Source organism: Rhinatrema bivittatum, chromosome 12 (assembly GCF_901001135.1).
Source record: "Rhinatrema bivittatum chromosome 12, aRhiBiv1.1, whole genome shotgun sequence".
In the NCBI taxonomy this organism is placed as follows: Eukaryota; Metazoa; Chordata; class Amphibia; order Gymnophiona; family Rhinatrematidae; genus Rhinatrema; species Rhinatrema bivittatum.
The window spans coordinates 55,636,295-55,658,569 of record NC_042626.1 but is presented as its reverse complement, the minus strand read 5'-3'; the positions used below and the strand labels follow the sequence as shown (position 1 = coordinate 55,658,569).

The 22,275-nt window shown below is 44.9% G+C and overlaps 1 protein-coding gene across 1 annotated transcript; it reads right to left on the bottom strand.

Moving 5' to 3' along the window:
* Window positions 1–12,324: 12,324 nt before the first annotated feature.
* NAGS (N-acetylglutamate synthase) lies at window positions 12,325–21,769 on the bottom strand. The gene is made up of 7 exons (XM_029573977.1): window positions 21,267–21,769; window positions 19,875–20,149; window positions 17,331–17,544; window positions 15,742–15,922; window positions 15,185–15,356; window positions 14,068–14,250; window positions 12,325–13,870 (listed from the first exon to the last, which is right to left on the bottom strand). The coding sequence occupies exons 1-7, from the start codon at window positions 21,684–21,686 to the stop codon at window positions 13,729–13,731; spliced, it is 1,587 nt and encodes a 528-aa protein (XP_029429837.1). The 5' UTR covers window positions 21,687–21,769; the 3' UTR covers window positions 12,325–13,728.
* Between the last annotated feature and the right edge of the window lie 506 nt (window positions 21,770–22,275).

Here is a 22,275-nt window from a genome sequence, read left to right as displayed (position 1 = left end):
CTGCCATCGATAGCAGCTCTAACTGCGAGAACTCAACCAGCAATAGCCCTACCTATGAAAGGGCAGCAGTGCAGCACCAATGCATGTCCTATTGAGAAAACACAACAAATAAGACTGATACAAATCTAGACAGATCTGGTCGAAGACATCCAAAAAGTGGGAAAGAAGGGAGAAGTGGTGATTGTTGGAGATTTTAATCTGCTGGATGTAGACTGGAGAATCGACCAGAAGTAGCGAGAGAGTGCATGCTCTGCAAGGGGCTCTGTTCAAACAAATGGTACAGGAACCCACGAGGGAGGGTGTGATACTCGACCTAGTGTTCACTAATGGGGATAATGTCTCTAATGTCCGGGTGGGTGCCCACCTCAGCACCAGTGATATTCAGATGGTTATGGTTTGATACTGCAAACAGGATACGGAGAAGTCACATGAAGACCTGAGTTTTGGATTTAAAAAATATGGACTTTGTTGAAATGGGGACATGCATGGAGGTAGAACTTGAAGACTGGGAGAAAATGGTTGAGGTGGAACAACAGTGGGCCAAGCTAAAAGAAGCAATTACAAAGGCAACAAATCTATACGTTAGAAAAGTAAACAAAAGTAAGAGAAATAAGAAACTGATCTGGTTCTCAAAGGAGGTGGCAGTTAAAATAAAAGCAAAAAGAACAGTGTTTAAGAAATATAAAGGGTCCCAAAATTTATTTATTTATTTATTTATTTAACATTTTTATATACCGACCTTCATGAAAGAAATTCATATCAGATCGGTTTACAAATAACATGAGGGGAATAACAAAGTCAATCATATAACAAGAAATGAGGAACAAGAAATGAGGAACACGAGAAGAATATCTGGTGAAACTGAGGGGGATGAAGAAAGAAATTAAGAAAGCTAAAGGTCAAGTGGAAGAAAGGATTTCCAAAAAAGTAAAGAGGTGGCAAAACATTTTTCAGATACATGAGAGAGATGTTCAAAGTGATATAGTGAAATTGAAAGGTGACAAAGATCAATGTGTGAAGAGACGAAGAATTGGCTGAAATATTAAACAAATACTTCAGTTCGGTGTTCACTAAAGAAGACCCTGAAGAAGGACTGTTGCTAGATGGGAGTGGAATAGATGAAACTTTGTTTACAGAAGAGAATGATGGGAAGAGCTAGGAAAAGTGAACATGGACAAGGCCCTGGGGCCTGATGAGGTTCATCCCAGGATACTGAGGGAGCTCAGAGATGTGCTGGCGGCTCCACTGCGTGACCTGTTCAATAGATCCCTGGAAACGGGGAGAGGTGCCGAGTGATTGGAGAAGAGCGGTGGTGGTCCCGCTTCACAAGAGTGGGAGCAGAGAGGAGGCTGGAAACTACAGGCCGGTTAGGCTCATCACAGTGATGGGAAAATTAATGGAGATACTGCTGAAGAAAAGGATAGTGAATTATCTACAATATGGTGAGTTGCTTGATCCCAGGCAGCATGGTTTCACCAGAGGAATGTCCTGTCAGACAAATCTGATTGATTTTTTTTGATTGGGTGATTCAAGAATTGAATTAGGGAAGAGCACTCAATGTAATTTACTTGGATTTTAGTAAAGCTTTTAAATCGGTCCCACATAAAAGACTCGTGAACAAAAGGAGAAGCTTGGGAGTGGGAGCCAAGGTAGTAGCTTGGATTGCAAACTGGTTGACTGACAGGAGACAGTGTGTGATGGTAAATGGAACCTACTCTGAAGAAAGAATGGTGTTAAGTGGAGTGCCAGAGGGATCGGTTTTGGGCCCGGTTCTGTTTAATTTCTTTGTGAGCGATCTGGCAGAAGGGATAGAAGATACATTTTGTCTGTTTGTGGATGCTACTAAGATCTGCAACAGAGTGGACATGTCTGAAGGAGTAAAGAGATTGAAAAGTGATTTAAGGAAACTTGAAGAGTGGTCAAAGATTTGGCAGCTGAGATTCAATCACAAGAAGTGGAGAGTCATTCATCTGGGGAGCGGCAATCCAAAGAGCTTTATGTGATGGGCTGTGAAAGACTAATGCGCACAGTCTGGGAGAGAGGGATCTTGAGATGATAGTGTCTGATGATCTGAAGATGGCGAAGCAATGTGACAAGGCGATAGCTAAAGCCAGAAGAATGCTGGGCTGCAGAGAGAGAGGAATAACCAGTAAGAAAAAGGAGGTGATAATCCCCTTGTACAGGTCGTTGGTGAGGCCTCACCTGGAGTCCTGCATTCAGTACTGGTGCCCGTATCTCAAAAAGGATAGAAGCAATCCAAAGAAGAGGGACCAAAACGGTGAGAGGTCAGCATTGGAAGTCTTATGTGGAGAGGTTGAAGGATCTGAGTATGTTTACCCTGGAAGAGGAGGTGCAGGGGAGACAGGATACAGACCTTCAGATATCCGAAAGGTTTTAATGAAGCACAATCGTCAAACCTTTTCCATTGGAAAGAGATCAATAGAACTAGGGGTCATGAAATGAAACTCCAGGGAGAACAACTCAGGACCAATGTCAGGAAATATTTCGGGTGGTGAATAATACCTGGAATGCCCTTCCGGAAGAGGTGGTGAATACAAAAACAGTCAAGGAATTCAAAGGGGCATGGGATAAACACTGTGGATCCCCCTAGTCTAGAGGTTAGAAATAAAGAAAAGAGGGCATGGGGGTAACTTGCTGGTGTGGCAGTTGCTACCCATACAAATAAACCCTGATACTGTTAATGCATCTCCATCGTTGCTCTCTGCTTCAACGGCAGTGAGTGAGAAAAGGGGAATTGGATTCACACAGCAACTAAGGAGGGCCCTTTTATGGTTTGGGGAACAAATAAACATAACGAGCTGATGCGGCACTTACTACCCTTAATCACTAAGCCTGATACTTTGATGCAACTCCAACATTGCTCTTTGCTTTCACAGCAACAGTTAAGGGAAATTGGATTCAAACAGCATCCGAGGGCCCTGACCTTTACGGTCTGCAAAACTGATAAGCATGGGGGTAACCTGCACAGTGCAGCAGATACTGGCAGAAGCTTGCTGGGCAGACTGGGTGGATCATTTGGGCCTTTTCTGCCGTCATTTCTCTGTTTCTATGTTAATTACTAGTAGAATGCTTCACCTCATAGAAACATAGAAACATAGAAATGACGGCAGAAGAAGACCAAACGGCCCATCCAGTCTGCCCAGCAAGCTTCACACATTTTTTCTCTCATACTTATCTGTTTCTTTTAGCTCTTGGTTCTATTTCCCTTCCTCCCCCACCATTAATGTAGAGAGCAGTGATGGAGCTGCATCCAAGTGAAATATCTAGCTTGATTAGTTAGGGGGTAGTAGGGGTAGTAACCGCCGCAATAAGCAAGCTACACCCATGCTTATTTGTTTTAACCCAGACTATGTTATACAGCCCTTATTGGTTGTTTTTCTTCTCCCCTGCTGTTGAAGCAGAGAGCTATGCTGGATATGCATCTAAAGTGAAGTATCAGGCACATTTGGTTTGGGGTAGTAACTGCCGTAACAAGCCAGCTACTCCCCGCTTTGTGAGTGTGAATCCTTTTTTCTTCTCCCCTGCCGTTGAAGCTATGCTGGGTATGCGTGAAGTATCAGTTTTTCTTCTCCCCTGCCGTTGGAGCAGAGAGCTATGCTGGATGTGCATCGAAAGTGAAGTATCAGGCACATTTGGTTTGGGGTAGTAACCGCCGTAACAAGCCAGCTACTCCCCCGCTTTGTGAGTGTGAATCCTTTTTCTTCTCCCCCTGCCCTTGAAGCTATGCTGGGTATGCGTGAAGTATCAGTTTTTCTTCTCCCCTGCCGTTGGAGCAGAGAGCTATGCTGGATGTGCATCGAAAGTGAAGTATCAGGCACATTTGGTTTGGGGTAGTAACCGCCGTAACAAGCCAGCTACTCCCGGCTTTGTGAGTGCAAATCCTTTTTTTCCACATTTCCTCTTGCTGTTGAAGCTTAGAGTGATGTTGGAGTCACAGTAACCATGTGTATGTTTATTGAATAAGGGTATTGTGTCCAGGCAGTAGCCATCATTCTGGCGAGTCACCCACTCTTCATTGGCGGCCTCTTGACTTTATGGATCCACAGTGTTTATCCCACACCCCTTTGAAGTCCTTCACAGTTCTGGTCTTCACCACTTCCTCCGGAAGGGCATTCCAGGCATCCACCACCCTCTCCGTGAAGAAATACTTCCTGACATTGGTTCTGAATCTTCCTCCCTGGAGCTTCAAATCGTGACCCCTGGTTCTGCTGATTTTTTTCTTATGGTAAAGGTTTGTCGTTGCCTTTGGATCATTAAAACCTTTCAAGTATCTGAAAGTCTGTATCATATCTCCTCTGCTCCTCCTTTCCTCCAGGGTGTACATATTTAGATTCTTCAATCTCTCCTCGTACATCATCCGATGAAGATCCTCCACCTTCCTGGTCGCCCTTCTCTGTACCGCTTCCATCTTGTCTTTGTCTTTTTGTAGATACGGTCTCCAGAACTGAACACAGTACTCCAGGTGAGGCCTCACCAAGGACCTGTACAAGGGAATAATCACTTCCCTTTTCTTACTTGATATTCCTCTCTCTATGCAGCCCAGCATTCTTCTGGCTTTTGCTATCGCCTTGTCGCATTGTTTCGCAGACTTCATATCATTAGACACTATCACCCCAAGGTCCCTCTCCTGCTCCGTGCACATCAGCCTTTCCCCCCCCCCATCGAATACAGTTCATTCGGATTTCCACTCCCCATATGCATGACTTTGCACTTCTTGGCATTGAATCTCAGCTGCCATATCTTCGACCACTCTTCCAGTTTCCTTAGATCCCGTCTCATTCTCTCCACTCCTTCCGGCGTGTCCACTCTGTTGCAGATCTTAGTGTCATCCGCAAAAAGACAAACCTTACCTTCTATCCCGTCCGCAATGTCGCTCACAAAGATATTGAACAGGACCGGTCCCAACACCGATCCTTGCGGTACACCACTTAAAAACCGCTCTCTCTTCAGAGAAGGTTCCATTTACCATCACACACTGTCTTCTGTCCGTCAACCAATTTGCAATCCAGGTCACCACCCTCGGCAACTCACTCCCAAGCTTCTCGTTTTATTGACCAGTCTCCTGTGCGGAACCGTATCAAAAGCTTTGCTGAAATCCAAGTATATGATATCGAGTGCTCTTCCTCGATCCAATTCCTTGGTTACCCAGTCAAAAAAGTCAATCAGATTTGTTTGACAGGATCTTCCCCTGGTGAATCCATGTTGCCTCTGGTCCATTAATTCTCCAGACTGTAGATAGTTCACTATTCTCTCTTTCAGCAGTGACTCCATTACTTTTCCCACCACCGAAGTGAGGCTAACCGGTCTGTAGTTGCCAGCCTCCTCCCTGTTCCCACTCTTGTGAAGCGGGACCACCACCGCTCTTCTCCAATCACTCGGCACCACTCCCGTTTCAAGGGATCTATTGAACAGGTCACACAGCGGACTCGCCAGAACATCTCTGAGCTCCCTCAATATCCTTGGATGAATCCCATCAGGCCCCATGGCTTTGTCCACTTTCAGGTTCTTTAGCTCTTCCCACACATTTTCTACTGTAAAAGGATTTTCATCTATTCCATTTCCTTCCAGTTTCTTGTTGTGTAGAGATGGTCCTTCTCCAGGGTCTTCTTTAGTGAACACAGAGCTGAAGTATTCGTTTAATATTTCTGCCATTTCTTCGTCTCTCTCCACACATTGATCATTATCACCTTTCAATTTCACTATACCACTTTGGACCTTTCTCTTTTCGCTGATGTATCTGAAAAATGTTTTGTCACCATTTTTTATCTCCTTGGCAATCCTCTCTTCCGCTTGACTTTTTGCCAACTTGATTAATTTCTTTGTCTCCCTCAGTTGAATCAAATATTCTTCTTTGTGTTCCTCCCTTTGGGATCTTTTATATTTCTTGAATGCTGTTCTTTTAGCTTTAATTTTGTCAGGCACCTCCTTTGAGAACCAGATAGGTTTCAATTTTCTTTTGCTTTTCTTTACATTTCTAACATGTAGAGTAGTTGCCTTGGTGATTGCTCGTTTTAGATTGGTCCACTGCTGCTCCACATCTCTCTCGTTCTCCCATCCTTTTAGTTCTTCCTCCAGGTACTTACCCATTTCCTCAAAGTCCGTGTTTTTGAACTGTAAAACTCGGGTCTTTGTGGTTCTTGAACACAGAGAGACTGACTTACACCAAACACAAAATAAAAGACCACAAATTAGAAATGCAGAGACCAAAGCTGGAATGGATATCCCAAGAAGGCCTTCTGCACACAGTGCAAAGGTGGAGGAGGAGACATAGAAATACATTTCCTTCTACACTAAAGTACAAAGAGAGAAGAAATGCACATTCCCCAAACTGAACCCTATCACTTCCCCTCCATACCCCCATCATCCCTCCCTTCTCCCATTACCCCTTTCAATCATTCCCTCACATTCCTACCTAGCATTCCTGACTGCCCCCCTACATCCTCTTCATGTGCTTCCTCTCTCCCCTGCCCCCTTCCTCTGCTCTCCCCATCCCATTCTTTCCCATCACTTCCTGCTCAGCATCCCACTAACTTTCCTTCTACCCCTGCCCAACAGCCCCCACACCCTCTCCTTCCCCTCTACTTGTCCAGCAGCCCCAATTCCATATCTCCCTACTCCTTCCTGCCCAGCAGACTCCTGAACCCCCATCTTCCCATATCTCCCTGTCCATATCTCTCTCCCATCCTTTCATCCCAGCAGCCTGCCCAGACCCCCCTTCCCCCCACATCACTTATAAAACTCCTGATTCCCTTTCTCCACCCACCTACCTAGCAGCACACATACCGCCTCTCTTCTCCACCCCTGTCTAGCAGACCCACACTCTTCCCCATCCCTACCTAGCAGCACCCACATTTCCCCTTTCTTCTGGCTCCCAGACCAGCAGAAAATCTTCCAGTCCAGTCTTTCCCTCCTAACCAGCAGCAGATAAAGGCAAGAAACATTAGGGAGAGGAGGAGTCGGCAGCAACAGAAGTCAGCAAATCTATTCTTGTTGAGAACTTGCATCTCTCCCTCATGCTCCTGTCTCCATGACTTCCGGGCCTCACGGGGTGAAACAGTAGCATCAGCAGCATCATTTGGGCTCAACAGGGGAAGATAAAGCTGGTATCCCACGAGGCCCAGAAGAGCAGAAGTTGGCCATGTCTCGCTCTGAGCTGGGTGAAGGAGGAGGGAACAGCTTCCCTTAGGGCCAGGAGGAGAAAGAAGAGAGAGCAACCTCCTGTTGGGCCCTATGAAAGGGAAAGCCATCTGACTCTCGCCCAGGCTGATGAGGAGAGAGCTTCCTGCTATCCCGTGACACACCTCCTGGCACCTTGCAACACAGCAGTGTCTTCCCACACACCTGTTGGGAACAACTGATCTAGATAATAGAAGATCCTCTTGAGACAATTCCCATTTTATAGTGCCAGGTTCTATTGTCCTTAATGGTCTTAGCCAAACTGAGTCCTTTTTTTGGACTAACATGTGTATTGCACAAAGATGTACATGAACTCTCAACACCAGTTTGGTACATTCTTCAGAATGTCTTTGTGCTGGAAGCAGTAATTTGATCTAATCTAATCTTGAGTTTATTCCTGGTCCATCAAGGAACCATCCTATGCTGATGGTAGTCTGTGTTCTTTCGTGGGTTAATTTAGTGTCTCGAAAGGAAGTTTGTTCTGTACATAAGATGACAGGAATGACCATCACTTGGTCAATCCCAGGGTATGGTGAGTGTAATCTCAAACTCTCAAATTTACTACTAGAGTTCTTAATATTTGCATTGTGCCAAAGAAAGCTTCCTTCTGCAACTTATTAAGGTCTGCCACTGTGAGGGCAATGGCATCTGATCATGGGCATACAAAAGCTCTGTGTGCTCACATTACAGAGATGCAGATGAGAATACTGGAGCCTGAATTGTGGAATGGCTGATGTGTTCGCATATGTTGCAGATGTGAAAGTAGGAGTTTGTGTCATTGATAATTTTAAAAATTATTGTTGGTACTTTATAATGAATTCTTGATTGTTCTGGAAGCCAGTGCAATGCAATCAGCAAGGGGGTGATGTGTTCAAATTTACTTACCCCAATAGAAGAATTGCTGAGGCATTTTGTAATAACTGTAGAGGTTTTAATAGTCCTGAAGGTCTTCTGCAATCAATTGGAAGACTTTTTTCAGATCGATTATAGGAGGGTGCAGATTTCTTGGCTTTATAAGTTCTGTGGTAATTCGAGCGGGAGCAGTTTGGGAGCAGTTTAGGAACAGCCAGAGGAAAAAGGAGGCAGACTCTGGCTGTTCCTTAAGTGAAGTTTATTTACAGTGAAACAGAGGAAAATGCACAACAAAACAAATCAGGTAACTCACCTTGAAGTTCAGGTCTCTCACAAATAACACAAAGGCAGTACAAGCAAAACAACCAATGTAGGTAGCTCACCTTGACTTCAGGCAAGTCCCAAACTTAAACATATCAGGTTTTAATGTCACTCTCAAACATTAAGGGGTAGATTTTCAAACTATGCGAATAGGCCTACTTTTGCTGGCGCATCAGGCGCAAGCAAAAGTACGCTGGATTTTAGTAGATACGCACAGAGCCGCGCATATCCACTAAAATCCTGGATCGGCGCGCGCAAGGCTATCAATTCTGTATAGCCGGCGCGCGCCGAGCCGCACAGCCTACCCCCGTTCCCTCCAAGGCCGCTCCGAAATCGGAGCGGCCTCGGAGGGAACTTCCTTTTGCCCTCCCCTCACCTTCCCCTCCCTTCCCCTACCTAACCCACCCACCCGGCCCTGTCTAAGCCCCCCCCTTACGTTTGTCGGGGGATTTACGCGCCGGGACGCGACCTGGGGGCGGGTCCGGGGGCGCGGCCACGCCCCCGGGCTGCCCCGGGCCGTAACCACGCCTCCGGGTCCGCCCCCGAAACGCTCCCAGCACGCCCCCTAAACGCCGCGCGGTTCGGTCCCGCCCCCCGACACGCCCCTGATACGCCCCCCTCGGAGAACCCCGGGACTTACGCAAGTCCCGGGGTCTGCGCGCGCCAGTGAGCCTATGTAAAATAGGCTCACCGGCGCGCAGGGCCCTGCTCGCCTAAATCCGCCCGGATTTGGGCGGATTTAGGCGAGCAGGGCTCTTAAAATCCGCCCCTAAATGTAGTAGGTCTTCTCATAAAATGGGTCTCTGTCTAATCCCTGGGGTCTGTTTAGCCCTCCTAGGCCCTGAGGTCTTGTACGCTCGTGAAGGGCTCTTTCCTTCACCCAGAAATCCCTGTGGGTCTCAATCTTAAGGAGGACCAGTTGAGACAGCTGTGCCCAGTCCTTTAAGGTAGACTGAGGAAGTTTTCTGTATACTTCCTCACAAGTCGTTAATGAAGATTCGCTCGTCTGAGGACATTATTTATTTATTTTAACATTTTTCTATACCGTCGTTTGGTGAGAACCATCACAACGGTTTACATTTAGGCACATAAATGATGCTAACGTATCTTAAGTTACATAGGTGCCATTTTAGGGTCGGTAACATAGTTTGTAAATGATATCAAATGGTAAGTGTAATGAGTCATTTCCAATTCACATTTTAACAGTTTAGGTTACTAGATTACCTCTATCATTGTACTTTCACCCTTTTGCTGATTTTTAAAAGAATGAAACTTAATCTGATTAAAATTACACACATTGATTTTGGTTATGTGTTTGTTGTTCAATTGTTTGTTTGTACCTTCTTTCCCTTGAGTACTATTCTCCTTTTTCTTTTTGGTAAGCTCTTTTAGAAAGCCAGGTTTTTAGATTTTTTCTGAAGGTTTTGTTGTTGCTTTGTAGTCTTAAATCTGTGGGCATGGTGTTCCAAAGTATGGGTCCTGCCAAGGATAGAGCTCTTTCTCTTACCTGTGTGAGTCTGGCTGTTTTGACCAATGGAATAGTGAGGAGGGCTTTGTTGGCAGATCTCAGATTCCTATTTGGGACGTGTACACGAAGGGCTGTGTTCAGCCAGTCTGCTTTTTCATTGTGTATTAATTTATGTATGGTGCATAGTGTTTTGTACTGAATTCTTTGTTCAATGGGTAGCCAGTGTAATTCTTCTAGGGTTTCTGTTATGTGGTCTCTTTTGCTTTTGCCGGTTAAAATTCTAACAGCTGTGTTTTGTAATATCTGTAGTGGTCTTAGTGACGTGTATGGTAGGCCTAGCATCAGGGTGTTACAGTAATCGGTACTCGCAAATATCAGCGCTTGGAGTACTGATCGGAAATTGGTGGTTGTTAGAAGCGGTTTAAGTCTCCTTAGTACCATTAGTTTGGCGTATCCTTCCTTTACTTTTAGAGATATATGTTGTTTTAAGTTTAGTTCTGAGTCTATTATTACGCCTAGGTTCCGTACTTTATCTGCGAACTCTATATTCTGGTTGTTATTGAGTATAATTGGGTTTCGAACGATCTCCGTTATTTTTCGTTCTAAATGTATAAATTCTGTTTTCTCAATATTAATTACTAACTCCATTTGGTTTAGCAGTTGTTTGATGATATCCAGATACATATTTGCTATTTTTAATGTTTTTTCGATTGTGTCGTCAATAGGTAGTATTAACTGGATATCGTCAGCATATATGTAATGTATGATGCCCAGACCCGCCAGTAGGTGGCATAGGGGTAAGAGATATATGTTGAATAGTATGGCCGATAGGGCCGAGCCTTGTGGTACTCCTGTTTGAAGGTTTATCTTTTCTGACATTACTTCTTTGATTTGTACTTGAAAATATCTGTTACTTAGATAAGATCTAAACCATTTGATAGTTTTGTTACTTAATCCTATTTCATCTAGTCTGTTTAAAAGTATGTCGTGATTTACGGTATCAAAGGCTGCAGAGAGGTCTAGCATTACAAGGTCCTCTTCTTGAAAAGTGGAATAATGATCTCTCAACTACACTCACAGAAATTCAATTGTGATCTGGGTTTAAGGATATTTAAATGCTAGTAGCTTCGGTGAGATTCAGAGAGATGCAATTTAAATTGTTAAAAAGGGCTTATATATCTACTGCTAGAGTTTTTTTGTAAAACTGGATTTGCTGATACCAATTTCTGTCAGAAGTGTAAAATGGTAGGGGGGATGCTTGGTCATGTTTTCTGGACCTGAAATTCCATTGGTAAGTTTTGGGATGGGATTAGAGATTTTTTAAAACAAATTCTCAGTCAAAATAGTTCCTTCCATCTTGAGGGGGTACTTTGTGATGATCCCACCTCTTTCTGAATGCAGGGCAAAAGCAATAGACTCTTGATGCGTAAGGCCTGCCTAGTAGGGATAAAGCGTACTCTCACAATGTGAAAAGAGACAGCTGAGGAGGGATATGATAGAGGTCTTTAAGATCATGAGAGGTCTTGAACGAGTAGATGTGACTCGGTTATTTACATTTTCGAATAATAGAAGGACTAGGGGGCATTCCATGAAGTTAGCAAGTAACACATTTAAGACTAATTGGAGAAAATTCTTTTTCACTCAACGCACAATAATGCTCTGGAATTTGTTGCCAGAGGATGTGGTTAGTGCAGTTAGTGTAGCTGGGTTCAAAAAAGGTTTGGATAAGTTCTTGGAGGAGAAGTCCATTAATGGCTATTAATCAATTTTACTTAGGGAATAGCCACTGCTATTAATTGCATCAGTAGCATGGGATCTTCTTAGTGTTTGGGTAATTGCCAGGTTCTTGTGGCCTGGTTTTGGCCTCTGTTGGAAACAGGATGCTGGGCTTGATGGACCCTTGGTCTGACCCAGCATGGCAATTTCTTATGTTCTTATGTAGATGAAGCTCCCTCTCCCTGGACAAAGAGGAATGCCTTTCATGATTTAATGATGATGGAGAAGATGGCAACAAGGCTTTTGTTTAAGTGCAGAAGAGCCTTTATGAAAGGATGGCATGCATCTATTCAAATTGTACCTGCCAAGATTTGCAGTTCTGTGCTAAAGAATCTGTCGTCATGAATCGTCTGAGTATGTATCTTATAGTGAGTTTCGGGTGCAGCTTTAGACAGTACATGGGTTGTGTGCTCTGGAAATATTTTCTATAGAGATGTTCTTTTATTAGCATTTCTGTGTTTTCTTTTCTCGATTCCTGTGGTATTACGGTTGGGTCTGGAGGTAGGGGAGCGAGAGGGAGGCTTTGATATAGTTTATTATCGCACATTGGTCTTCTGACGTTTGGAGGGTGGAAGAAAAGGGGAAAAATGTCTTTTTACTGTTTTGTGTCGTGTGTAGCGGGCATAACAGGCACGCTATATATTGTTTGTATTGTTGACGTCTTTAATAAACTGTTTAAACATTAAAAAAAGAAATAAAAACAACAATCCATATCATTCATTCGATAGAAAATCGCTACCAAAGACCAAATGGAGACCCCCACGTTGTAAAGATATTGCTTCAAATGAAGCAAATGAACTTCAAAACTTTGTACAATGTTAGAGGTTGTGTGTTTCAGCTTCTGTTCATTAAAAAAAAAAAGTCATTGAAATATTCAGTTTGACTGGGGGTGTGTACACTTTTGCAAACAACCGTATGGAGTAAGATTACTGGATGGCCTCAGGTCCTGTTTTTACCCCATCATGTTTATGCATTTGTAGTTCTGCGTTTCACAGATAAACAGGAGCTCCATTTCCATAAAGGCAATTGAAGGAGAAGACAGGACTGTATGTGGCGGAACTGAACCCTCTTTGATATTATTAGAGACATTTGCTGTGCATTTTGTCTCACTAGGGAAGAATGCCATGTGCATGCTACAAAGGTCAGAATTAGCTCTCACTTCAGGTTCTGCACTGTAAGGCAGATCTCTGGAAGGGTTTTCCCCATCTGAATCTAGGGGAAAAAATATTTTGGATATCCGACCCCTTGTTTGCAGCAACATTTACTGCTTATAAATTCTGTGGAAAATTTGAGGAGAATACACACTGCAGAATCTATGGGTTCTTGAATATGAACCATATTCAAAGTTCTGTGTATTAATACAGCACCTACAAACAAAATAATTAAAGTGGGGTTTTTTTTTTAATAAAAATATATTTTAATAAATGTTTATAGCTCCACTGATATAACAGTATGGTGAGAATATAAAATAGCAAAATCTCTGAAACATGCTACTGGAGAAATCCCATTAAAGCCCAAAATTCCACACAGCTTCCAGGCTACGAATCTCACACCTGAAGCAGGGGCCGGTGAGGATACGAATGCAATTAAAGCAATTAACAACAATGTGTTAAATAAATATTGCTCAAGTGGAGAGCGAACATTATCTCCAGTAATACTTATTTCTAGGTGGGGAGGAGGTGATTCAGGAGAGTTAACGTGACACGATGGGGATATCTGCCATGGTGCGCAAGCTTTCACGCGTTGCAAAAGTCTTAACTGATACTGTTCGACCTGGCGTAATTTCAGCTGCTTGTAGCAACCCTTTTGTTTATGGGGCACCGACTACTCAGCCAACCTCAGTAAACAAATATATCATTCTTTTGCTAAAAATACTTTTGGGGTTAGCCATCCCAGGAACATTTACTGAGGTGCGCTAATCCCTGAACCTTCATAATTACAAACTATCTTCACATCCAGACAACCAAAATGGACCTTCTCTTCTTGTCTTCAGCTTCTCTAAACTGAGGCCTTGGGATTAGAAGCTGTCATGTTCCTCTGGCTCAGCGCAGAAGGGGTTAACAGTTCTACTGTCTCCTGCATCTGTTCTTGAAATTATGATCCTTCAATGAATTTTAGATGTGAGCTTTAGCAAAGGAATCTGGGAGGCTTTTTGCATGATTCACTAGTTCATAAGCATCCCTGAAATCTGAGAGGCCAAACCAAAAAAAGATCCATTGCTTATTGGAGAAGCTGCCATCAGAATGCTTGAAATACCTGTAAGGAACAAGAATAATTAGAGATGGAAATTTAAACACAAACCATAATTAACTCAACTTGTCCGTTCTGATGAGGTTAGTTGCCATGTGGAAGGCTATGAGCAGGCTTTGGAAGTGAATACTGTTCTTATTTGGTTATGGAGGGAGTATTATATTCTCTGCTTAGCTCAGATTAACATTCATTAGGCCATTTACCAGGGATTGATGGGGTTTGTGGCACGAGACCTCCAGAAGAGATGCTCCAGGTCCTGACGGACGCACTGCCAGAGCATCTGACCTGAACCTTGACTTTGCTTGGTGGAACTGACCACAAACTTGTCCAGATAGGGGGTACCATTCAGCACGGGCTCCTTTGTGATGATTGCAGCCGCATTATATCTGTAAAGAGGAAAGAGTCATAAGAATCTCACTGTAGTGACATTGAGGACATGAGACAGACTGAGGAAAGTCTACACTTTCTGTATTCTGGACATCCATGGGACTGTTGCTCAAAATTTCAAGCTTGTAATATGGAAAGCTGAAAATGTATTAACTGCTGACAATTTTCTTGTTTTAGGGCCCTCAGTTTTGCTTACTCTCATGACCCCTCTCTCCCCACCACATACACACACACCTGCAAAGTTTTCTTGACTAGTGGTTTAGTGGATTGGGTACATTTCTCAGGAGCCATGTAAGCACAGGATTAGTGGATTGAGTGAGCAGAGCAAAGTTTGATGGCTAATTCTGCATTTTATTCCATCTCAGGAAGCAGAAGACTGCAGGCAGGATGGCAGAGATAGGTACATTTTTTTATTATTAACATTTTTAGGGTACATTTTTTAATGCAACTATTCCACGTGAAGAAGTTGTGAGCATAAAATGGTTTTAATGCAGCTGACTCCTGGGTGCTCTGTGTAGATGCTCTTTTCTTGTAAACGAAACATGTCTTGTATTTTTTGTGTGAAACTGAGTTTTTTGGGTATGGATTGCTTTGCCTTTATTTGTTGTTCTGGTGACTTGTGCATTTTATTGAGTTGTGAGTAGTTTGAGTCGGTGGCAACAGCCAAGCATCTGTTGCAATAGGGACTGCATTGGAGCTACAAGTGAGGGAGTAGTGAATTGGTTAACCTCCAGTGGAACTGCAGTTTTGCAGGAAATGGAATATTAAATGCCCTGGGGAAGAGCGAGATGAAATTCAGGTGAAGGGGGAAGAGATTCTTGAAGGATGACCTTCATTCTTACAAGTATGTAGCATCAATTTCTGTTATTATATAAAAGGGACCATGAGCCTGTCTACCGTTGCCTTAAGATGGTAGAATAGAAAGTTTCTCACCCTTCGGAAAGATAGATGGAATGTAGCCGAGGGTGAATAGTAGCCATGTAGTTATCTTTCAGCGTCTTCCCGAAGGACTTGTTGACGAGGGAGATCAGCTTCTCCTGGTCAATCTCTTCCAAGGACTCATAGCGGCGTATGCGCTCAGCATTCTTGAACAGGGTGCCTGACCCTAAGAGAAGACAGCAGGAGAGAGGTTTTATTCCCTGCAATTAGGGAGCAAATCATAAGCACGTCCTGCAATGTGGCAGTCACTACCTCTTCTCCTTGAACTCATCACAGTTAACCTGAGTTCCAGGGAACCAGGAAGTGAGGGGCCTCCATTAAACCCAACAAGTCTCCAGCCCCAAACCAAAGTCTCCAGTAGGATGGCAATTACTGATCTATAAAATCATTTCTAACCATCCTGTTCCATTTACCAACATCCACTCACCTCACCTTTTGATATTTATATGGTTAACAATTGGCACCATTGGTAATTTGCTCCAGGAGCAGCCCTGGAGATACATACTGCTCACTGCCCTCTTTCCCCCCTCCCCCAGAACTAGGCCCATCACCTTTGTTACTGAAGAGCTCAGTGAGAAGAGTCTTGGCGGAGGTGATGACGGCCGAGGAATCTGAGGACAAGCGGTTCAGAAGGTCAACGATGACTTCCACCTGCTGCTGCTGCTTGTGATTTATCCAGGGGGCCTTTCTCATCAGCTCCAGGTCTGCGGGCAGGTTGACGCTTCCCACCACCTGCAGAGAGGAGAAGGGGGGGGGGGGGGTGTCAACTCCCTTGTCCCGGTGAGATAAGGTTCAACAAACACGCGCAGCCACTACCAGGAAAATCCAGCCACCGAAAGACTGACCAAGTCATGGGGCGGAGATGATTACCTGCTGTAAGGCTAATAAATGTTTTGAGATGCAAGTTCTCAGAATGGTTAAAGTCCTTTTCTCAGGCACCAGGAAAATGATGGATTCTGGGCAAAATCAAGGGATGCGCACACTATGGTATGGTACACAGATGGTTGTTTGGCATAAGTGCTACACAATGCTATACTGACTGTGGGAGGGGAAAGCAAGGGGTATGGAGGGGTGGGTGGCCAGTTGAGGGCAGAGTGTTGTCAATTAGTAAGAGGTATTCTGCCTTATGTAGAAGATGTCAACCTAAAGTTGCAGCTTCTTCATTGGGGTTCTGGTTCCTTCGCCATACACCCCCTCTCCGATCCTTATGAAAACTTAGCCATATTACAGTCTCATGGATGATACCAAAATCTGCAACAGGAAGGTGTGGAAAACATAAAGAAGGATCTAGAGGAATAGTCTAATGTCTGGCTAAAAATGAAGAACTGTGTGTTTGAGCTGCAAAACCCAAAGGAGTGATACAATCAAGGATGTAAAATTCCCATGCGTGGGTTCTGGGGGTGATTGCATCTGATGATCTCAAGGTGGCCAAATAGGTGGATAAAGCAATGGCAAAAGCCAGAAGGATACTTGGCTGCATTGGGAGAGGAAGGGTCAGCAGTAAAAGGGAGGTGATATTGCTCCTGTGAAGGTCCCTGGTGAGACCTCACTTGGAATACTGTGTATAGTTCTGGAGACTGCATCTTCAAAGGGATATAAACAGGATGGAGTCAGTCTAGCGGGGGGGCTACTTAAAATGGTCAGTGGTCTTTGTTCTAAAGCATAGAGGGACAGACTTAAAGATCTAAATATGTGTACTCTAGAAGAAAGGCGAGCTAGGGGAGATGTGATAGAGACATTTAAATACCTCCAAGGTTTCCATGCATAGGAGGTGAGCAGGCCTATTTCAGTGGAAAGAAGGCTTCAGAATAAGGGGTCATGGGATGAGGGTGAAAGGGGGTAGACACAGGAGTAATCTAAGGAAATCTTTCTTTACAGAGAAGGGTGATGGATGCATGGAGGTGGTGGAGACAAGGACAGTATCTGAATTCAAGAAAATATGGGACAAGCACGGGGGATCTCTGATTGAGTGGCAGGGGCTGTAGAGATGGGCAGACTAGATAGGCCCTATAGTCTTTTTCTGCAGTCGTGTTTCTGTGTAGGCACAGGTAAGGCAAGCCACTTGGCAGTCTTTGGCTTTTACTGGAAACTGCCCCATGCTTCTGCTTTACTGTGTCAGTGCTTCCCTCAGGGTACTCACCTTTTCACAGAGGTCTTTCAGGCCTCCCGATGTGTTCAGGAATATGATCTTGAGGGGCAGCAGGATTCTGGAAATGGTGGCAGTGACCTCTAGGGAATCGAGCAGCACTGACTGCCCACTAGGCGTCTCTCCAATGGGGCAGATGATGGGGATATTGCCAGACTGCAAGCACCAACTCAGCAAATCCGTTGCCACTGAGGTCAGGCTGCTGAAACTGGAAACAGGGAAATGGGGATGAGACTGTTTAGGATGACCCTTGTCCATTGGCTACGCTCTCTAATTTAAGGGAGGACTTCAAGCATACAGCTGACCTATAAGGTATCTCCAGCTGAACCCTGGGTCTGGAGTGTTGCCCTGAGAGCTGCTGGTAAACTCAGCTTGAGAAGGGATTTGCAGAAGCCTGGGTGCCTGAACTTTGCTTTGCAAAACTATTCTGTATTTTGTGATTAGGTCCTAGTGAGAAAATAGCTAAGGAACCTTCATATAGGCTATCCTCCTCTCCTACTCCTGAAATCTCCTAAATGTCTTCCTTCCAATAATATAGAGCAGGATCATAGTGATCCAGATCATTTTGGGGGGTAGGGCTTGAGTGAAGGACAATGCAAGTAGGACGGCTTTAAGATTTTGGCACTCAAAGGCAGGACTGGAGGATGAGGGCAGGGATCTTCCCTCGAAGCTCAGAGAGAAAAGGGGTTCACCTCTGGAAAGCGGGGGAGAGGTTGTTGGGCGAGAGCACCACATTGATGTCTTTTTGACGTGGCACAGGTGCAGGACCCTAAAGCAAGAAGGCGAAGTCCCTCTTTGGCTCAGATATAGGGGTGCTGTCCACATTTGGCACTCTCAGCAGTTGCCTGTGTTGCTTATGCCCCGCACTCTGGCTAGATTCAGCAGGCTATAAATGAATCTCCCCCCCTTCCTCTGTGCACCTAAGAGCAGGCCCTCTTGCTCCCAGAAATCTTACTGTCCGCACTGATAGAACAGGATTGCACCATCTACAGAGCTGTTGGCAGCCTCCTGGTACTGTCAGCTGTGTGATGTGTGAGCTGTCTCTTATCTGCAGGTTATGTCATTTGTACCTTGTACATTCCTTGGCGGACAGTACGAGGTGTTAAATAAAATCTGTACAATCTGTAACTGTTTTCTGTGTAAACCCTGGCAGCTTCGTATTGCCTGCAAATCGTTCCAAAAAACTCCGGGCTACAGGTTGCTGCTTTGCATGGTCCTGCTTTTTGGGTATATGTAAGGGGTTTTTTTGGGATGTGTGTGTGTGTGGGGGGGGGGGGGGGGGGGCTTGGATTTTAATGTGTTATAAACTGGCAGAAAGACAGCATTCTGAATTCCAAAAAACATGCAGGTTGTTTCGTGAGCTCGCAACAATAGGATCCTGAAAAATTGCTCTGAATTTTATGTCAGGATATGATTTTTTTGGAAGTGGAGGGAGAGGGTTAACCCATGCCTAATGTAAATATGAACTAATCATAGGATTGTATGGACAGTAAGGAATAGATGCAACTTCCTTTTGAGTGTTGAACTCTCAGAAATCTTTTTTTCCCCCCCAGGGAGTTCCAGTTTTAAGGAGAAAGAGTTCAGAATTCCCAGTGACAAATAGATTTTAGATACCTATTGCAGGCTTTCTTTTCCCTCTTTCCTTTATAACGTAAAAGTGTTTTGTTTTGTTTTTTTACAAAGAAAAAAACCCCCTTTGTATAGCAACATTTGGAGAGATAAACATAAAATAAATAAAGCTAACGACAGCAAAAGAAAATCTATTCTCTCACATTAATAAACAACAGTCTTGTGTGGGGGGAAACCAAGGAGGAGAATAAATAGAAAAAATAAACTAAATATAAGTAACAGACAGCATGAATAATCTCCTACTTATAATAAACTGAGGTAGACCCCTTAACTAAGGGTTAGTAATGGTATTGACCCTTCTGGTACTTAAAAAGTCTTTCAGTTGGTCAGGATCAAAAAAGCTATGGGCCAGATTTTAGTACCTACGCACGGGCATGGATTTGTGCGTGCAACCCGGCGCGCACAAATCTACGCCCAATTTTATAACATGCGTGCGCAGCTGCGCGCATGTTATAAAATCCGGGGTCGGCACGCGCAAGGGGGTGCACACTTGTGCACCTTGCGTGCACCAAGCCCTAGGGGAGCCCCGATGGCTTTCCCTGTTCCCTCTGCCCCCCCCCCACCTTCCCCTCCCCTCCCTTCCCCTACCTAACCCGCCCCCCAGCCCTACCTAACCCCCCGACCTTTATTTTTCAAGTTGCACCTGCCTCCAGGCCTAGAGGCCCTACGGAGGTCTCTGGCCACGCCCCTGCCCCGCCCCAGACCGCCCCTTTTTTCAAGCCCTGGGACATACGCGCCTAGGGCTTTTAAAATCTGCCCCTATATGCATTAGCACCTAGTTTAACCACACATTTTGATGGATATCTTAACAATAAAGAAGCTCCTATAGCTGACCTGAATAACGTAAAAGTTTTAATTTGGCAATTTGTGTCCAAACGGCCATGCCGATAAAGTTTCTTGAATTCATACCTGGAGGTGTGGCTGGGTTCCCTGGCTCCGAGCACAGAGCCTCCATTGAAGAAAGGCACGGCAGTGGCAGCGTGCTGGTGCAAGGCATCCACCAGGGTCTTGCAGTTATCTGACAACTGGGCCTTGGTCTTCCAGAAGGAAGCCATGTCTGTGGAGGATTCGTGGCTGGGCAGCCCTATCACAACCAGCGGCTTCATGTCCATGCGCTGGAGGAAGGCCAAGGCAAAGGCCACACTGGTTAGCGACTTCTTGCAGCTGAAGATGTTCTCGTCCACCTAATAAGAGGGAGAAAAAGAAAAACTTGTAGGTAGGTCCTTCAGCCTTAGTCAGCTTTAAGTAGCAACTGGACTGGGGAAACCACAGAGCAGCCCCCTAGTGGGGGTGGTTAGGGGAAGATGTGTGTTAGATTTCAAGAAAGCGTGGGACATGCACAGAGGATCCTCTTCAGCGTAAAATATAAGGGACTGTGGTATTACAGCAGGCAGGGCAAATTGTGTTAATGGATGGACCTTGCCGTCTTTTATCAACAATTCTAGAGCGTTTTCTACCAGCTATTTAGGCAGTGAAACACTTTTTTTTGTTCTAAGAGTGTTTCAGACTTGTTCTTGATCCTTATTTCTACACCTCTTTGCCCCATTCCTTCTACTTTCCTTAATCAGACTTTCTCCAGGTCTGGTGACAGCCGGACTTAGATCTTTCTCTGTTGCCACATCTTCTGTCTAGACGAGCATGATCTGTGCCTTACCCAGATTAGCCTCAGTCTTTTTCGTATCTGCTTTCTGGATCCCCAGACTCTGTCTTAAGCTTGCTTCTGAGTTCTGAGCTAGGAAAGCCTACTCTGTTAGAGCCCTGGGGTGCACCCACATTTCTACCCCAAATGCTGTATGATAAAATGCCATTAGCAAAGCCATGATATGTCAGACATTATGCACATCGCCTGGGCCAGCCCAAGCCAGAGAGTAGTTATGAGGGGAATGTTTTTGAAGAATGGCATTCATGGCAAAAAAAATAATGATAAAGGTTTACTGTCCAGCCAGGTGAAAGTTGATTCCTGGTTGGCCAATGCACTCTAGATGCCAGCAAGGGCACTGCTACTAATAGCATCCACTTGGTACCAATGGGTATCAGCTGATCTCACTTTCTTCTGGTGGAAAGAGGGGACAAGTTGACATTGCTCTGCTTTACTGCTGCACATAATGGCTGCTCCTAGCAGCAAGGGCCTCAAGCCTAGGTAAGATCGTTGGGTCTAAAATTCATTTTTCAACCAGGAAAGTTCTGTCAATTGCTTGGACAATATGCTTTGTAAAACACTGTGCTACGTTTCTTTTAGCTTAAATTCATGGTCCAGTGTAGTATGATAGAAACAGCATTCCTCCGTCATGGCCATTTTACCTCAATGACTGCAAATGGTTTGTTGCAAGCGAGATTCATGGTCTGAAACTGTGCCAGCCAACGGTGAGCCTCGCTGGGGGTCCCACCGCACTCGTTCAAGAAAGCCCGGATATCGCGCTGGACCATGGAGCGGTTCACCGGTGGCGAGGTGGAGCTGATCTCTGCCGAAGTCTCCCAGTGGTCAGAAGGGAGTTCATCGTAGCTGGGCCGGGTTCCCAGGGCTAAATGTCTGCTCACCCTCATTTTGCTGTCGAGCAGTTGCCGTTGCCTCACTCCCAGCGCGCCCCCACTCTCTGTTCCGCCATTTCCCGTTGCTAGCCCAAAATGCCTTGGTGCCAGTTTCTTTCCGCTCTGCTGGAGGAGAGTGGCTGGCTGGCAGAGGACCCTGCTGGCCACTATACTCACTTGCACTGTGGCCATTGATAACCTGAAGATTGAGGGTCCTATAGTTAATCCTCAGATGGGTTTGACTGTTGGAGACACAGCCAGGTTCTTATGTACTGGTTAGGGGAGGTCCCATTAGGAAGGGACATGGCCTGGCTGTCTTCTAGTAGATGATTGATTGAGTGTGATCATCGAGGCAGTTTGCAAGCTGATTGGACAGCAGAGGGCATTTTGTGTGTAATTTTCCATCATGCAGTGAGATCAGGAGGGAGGCGACGGGAAGAGAGGGGGCACCAAAAGCCTCAAACGAAAAACAGTCCCCCTTTAAAGAAAGGAGCCAAGAGATATCCTGCCAGGAGAGATAGCTTATCAGTGCTCTCAAACTTGCTGGCTTTATTTATTTGGTTTAGTTCCAGAGTGGCAGGTTCCTGGAATCAGATGCTTGGCTAATCATTAAGAGGAGAAACATTGCCCAACATCTCTTTGTCCACAGTCGGAGGTTGTGCGGAGATTTTGGATATAAGATCCTAGCCCAAGTGCATATGTCATGGACAGAGTATACAGCTGCTCTCACCTTTACAGTGCCTGATGTAAACATCAGCCAATCAGCAGTCTCCGTTGCCTT

Coding starts and splice junctions, on each gene's coding strand:
- NAGS (XM_029573977.1), bottom strand. CDS start 21,686: ATGGCCACAGTGCAAGTGAGTATAGTGGCCAGCAGGGTCCTCTGCCAG. Junction 17,545..19,874: donor GAACCCAGCCACACCTCCAG/GTATGAATTCAA, acceptor CCCTGTTTCCAG/TTTCAGCAGCCTGACCTCAG. Junction 13,871..14,067: donor ACAAACCCCATCAATCCCTG/GTAAATGGCCTA, acceptor TGTTCCTTACAG/GTATTTCAAGCATTCTGATG.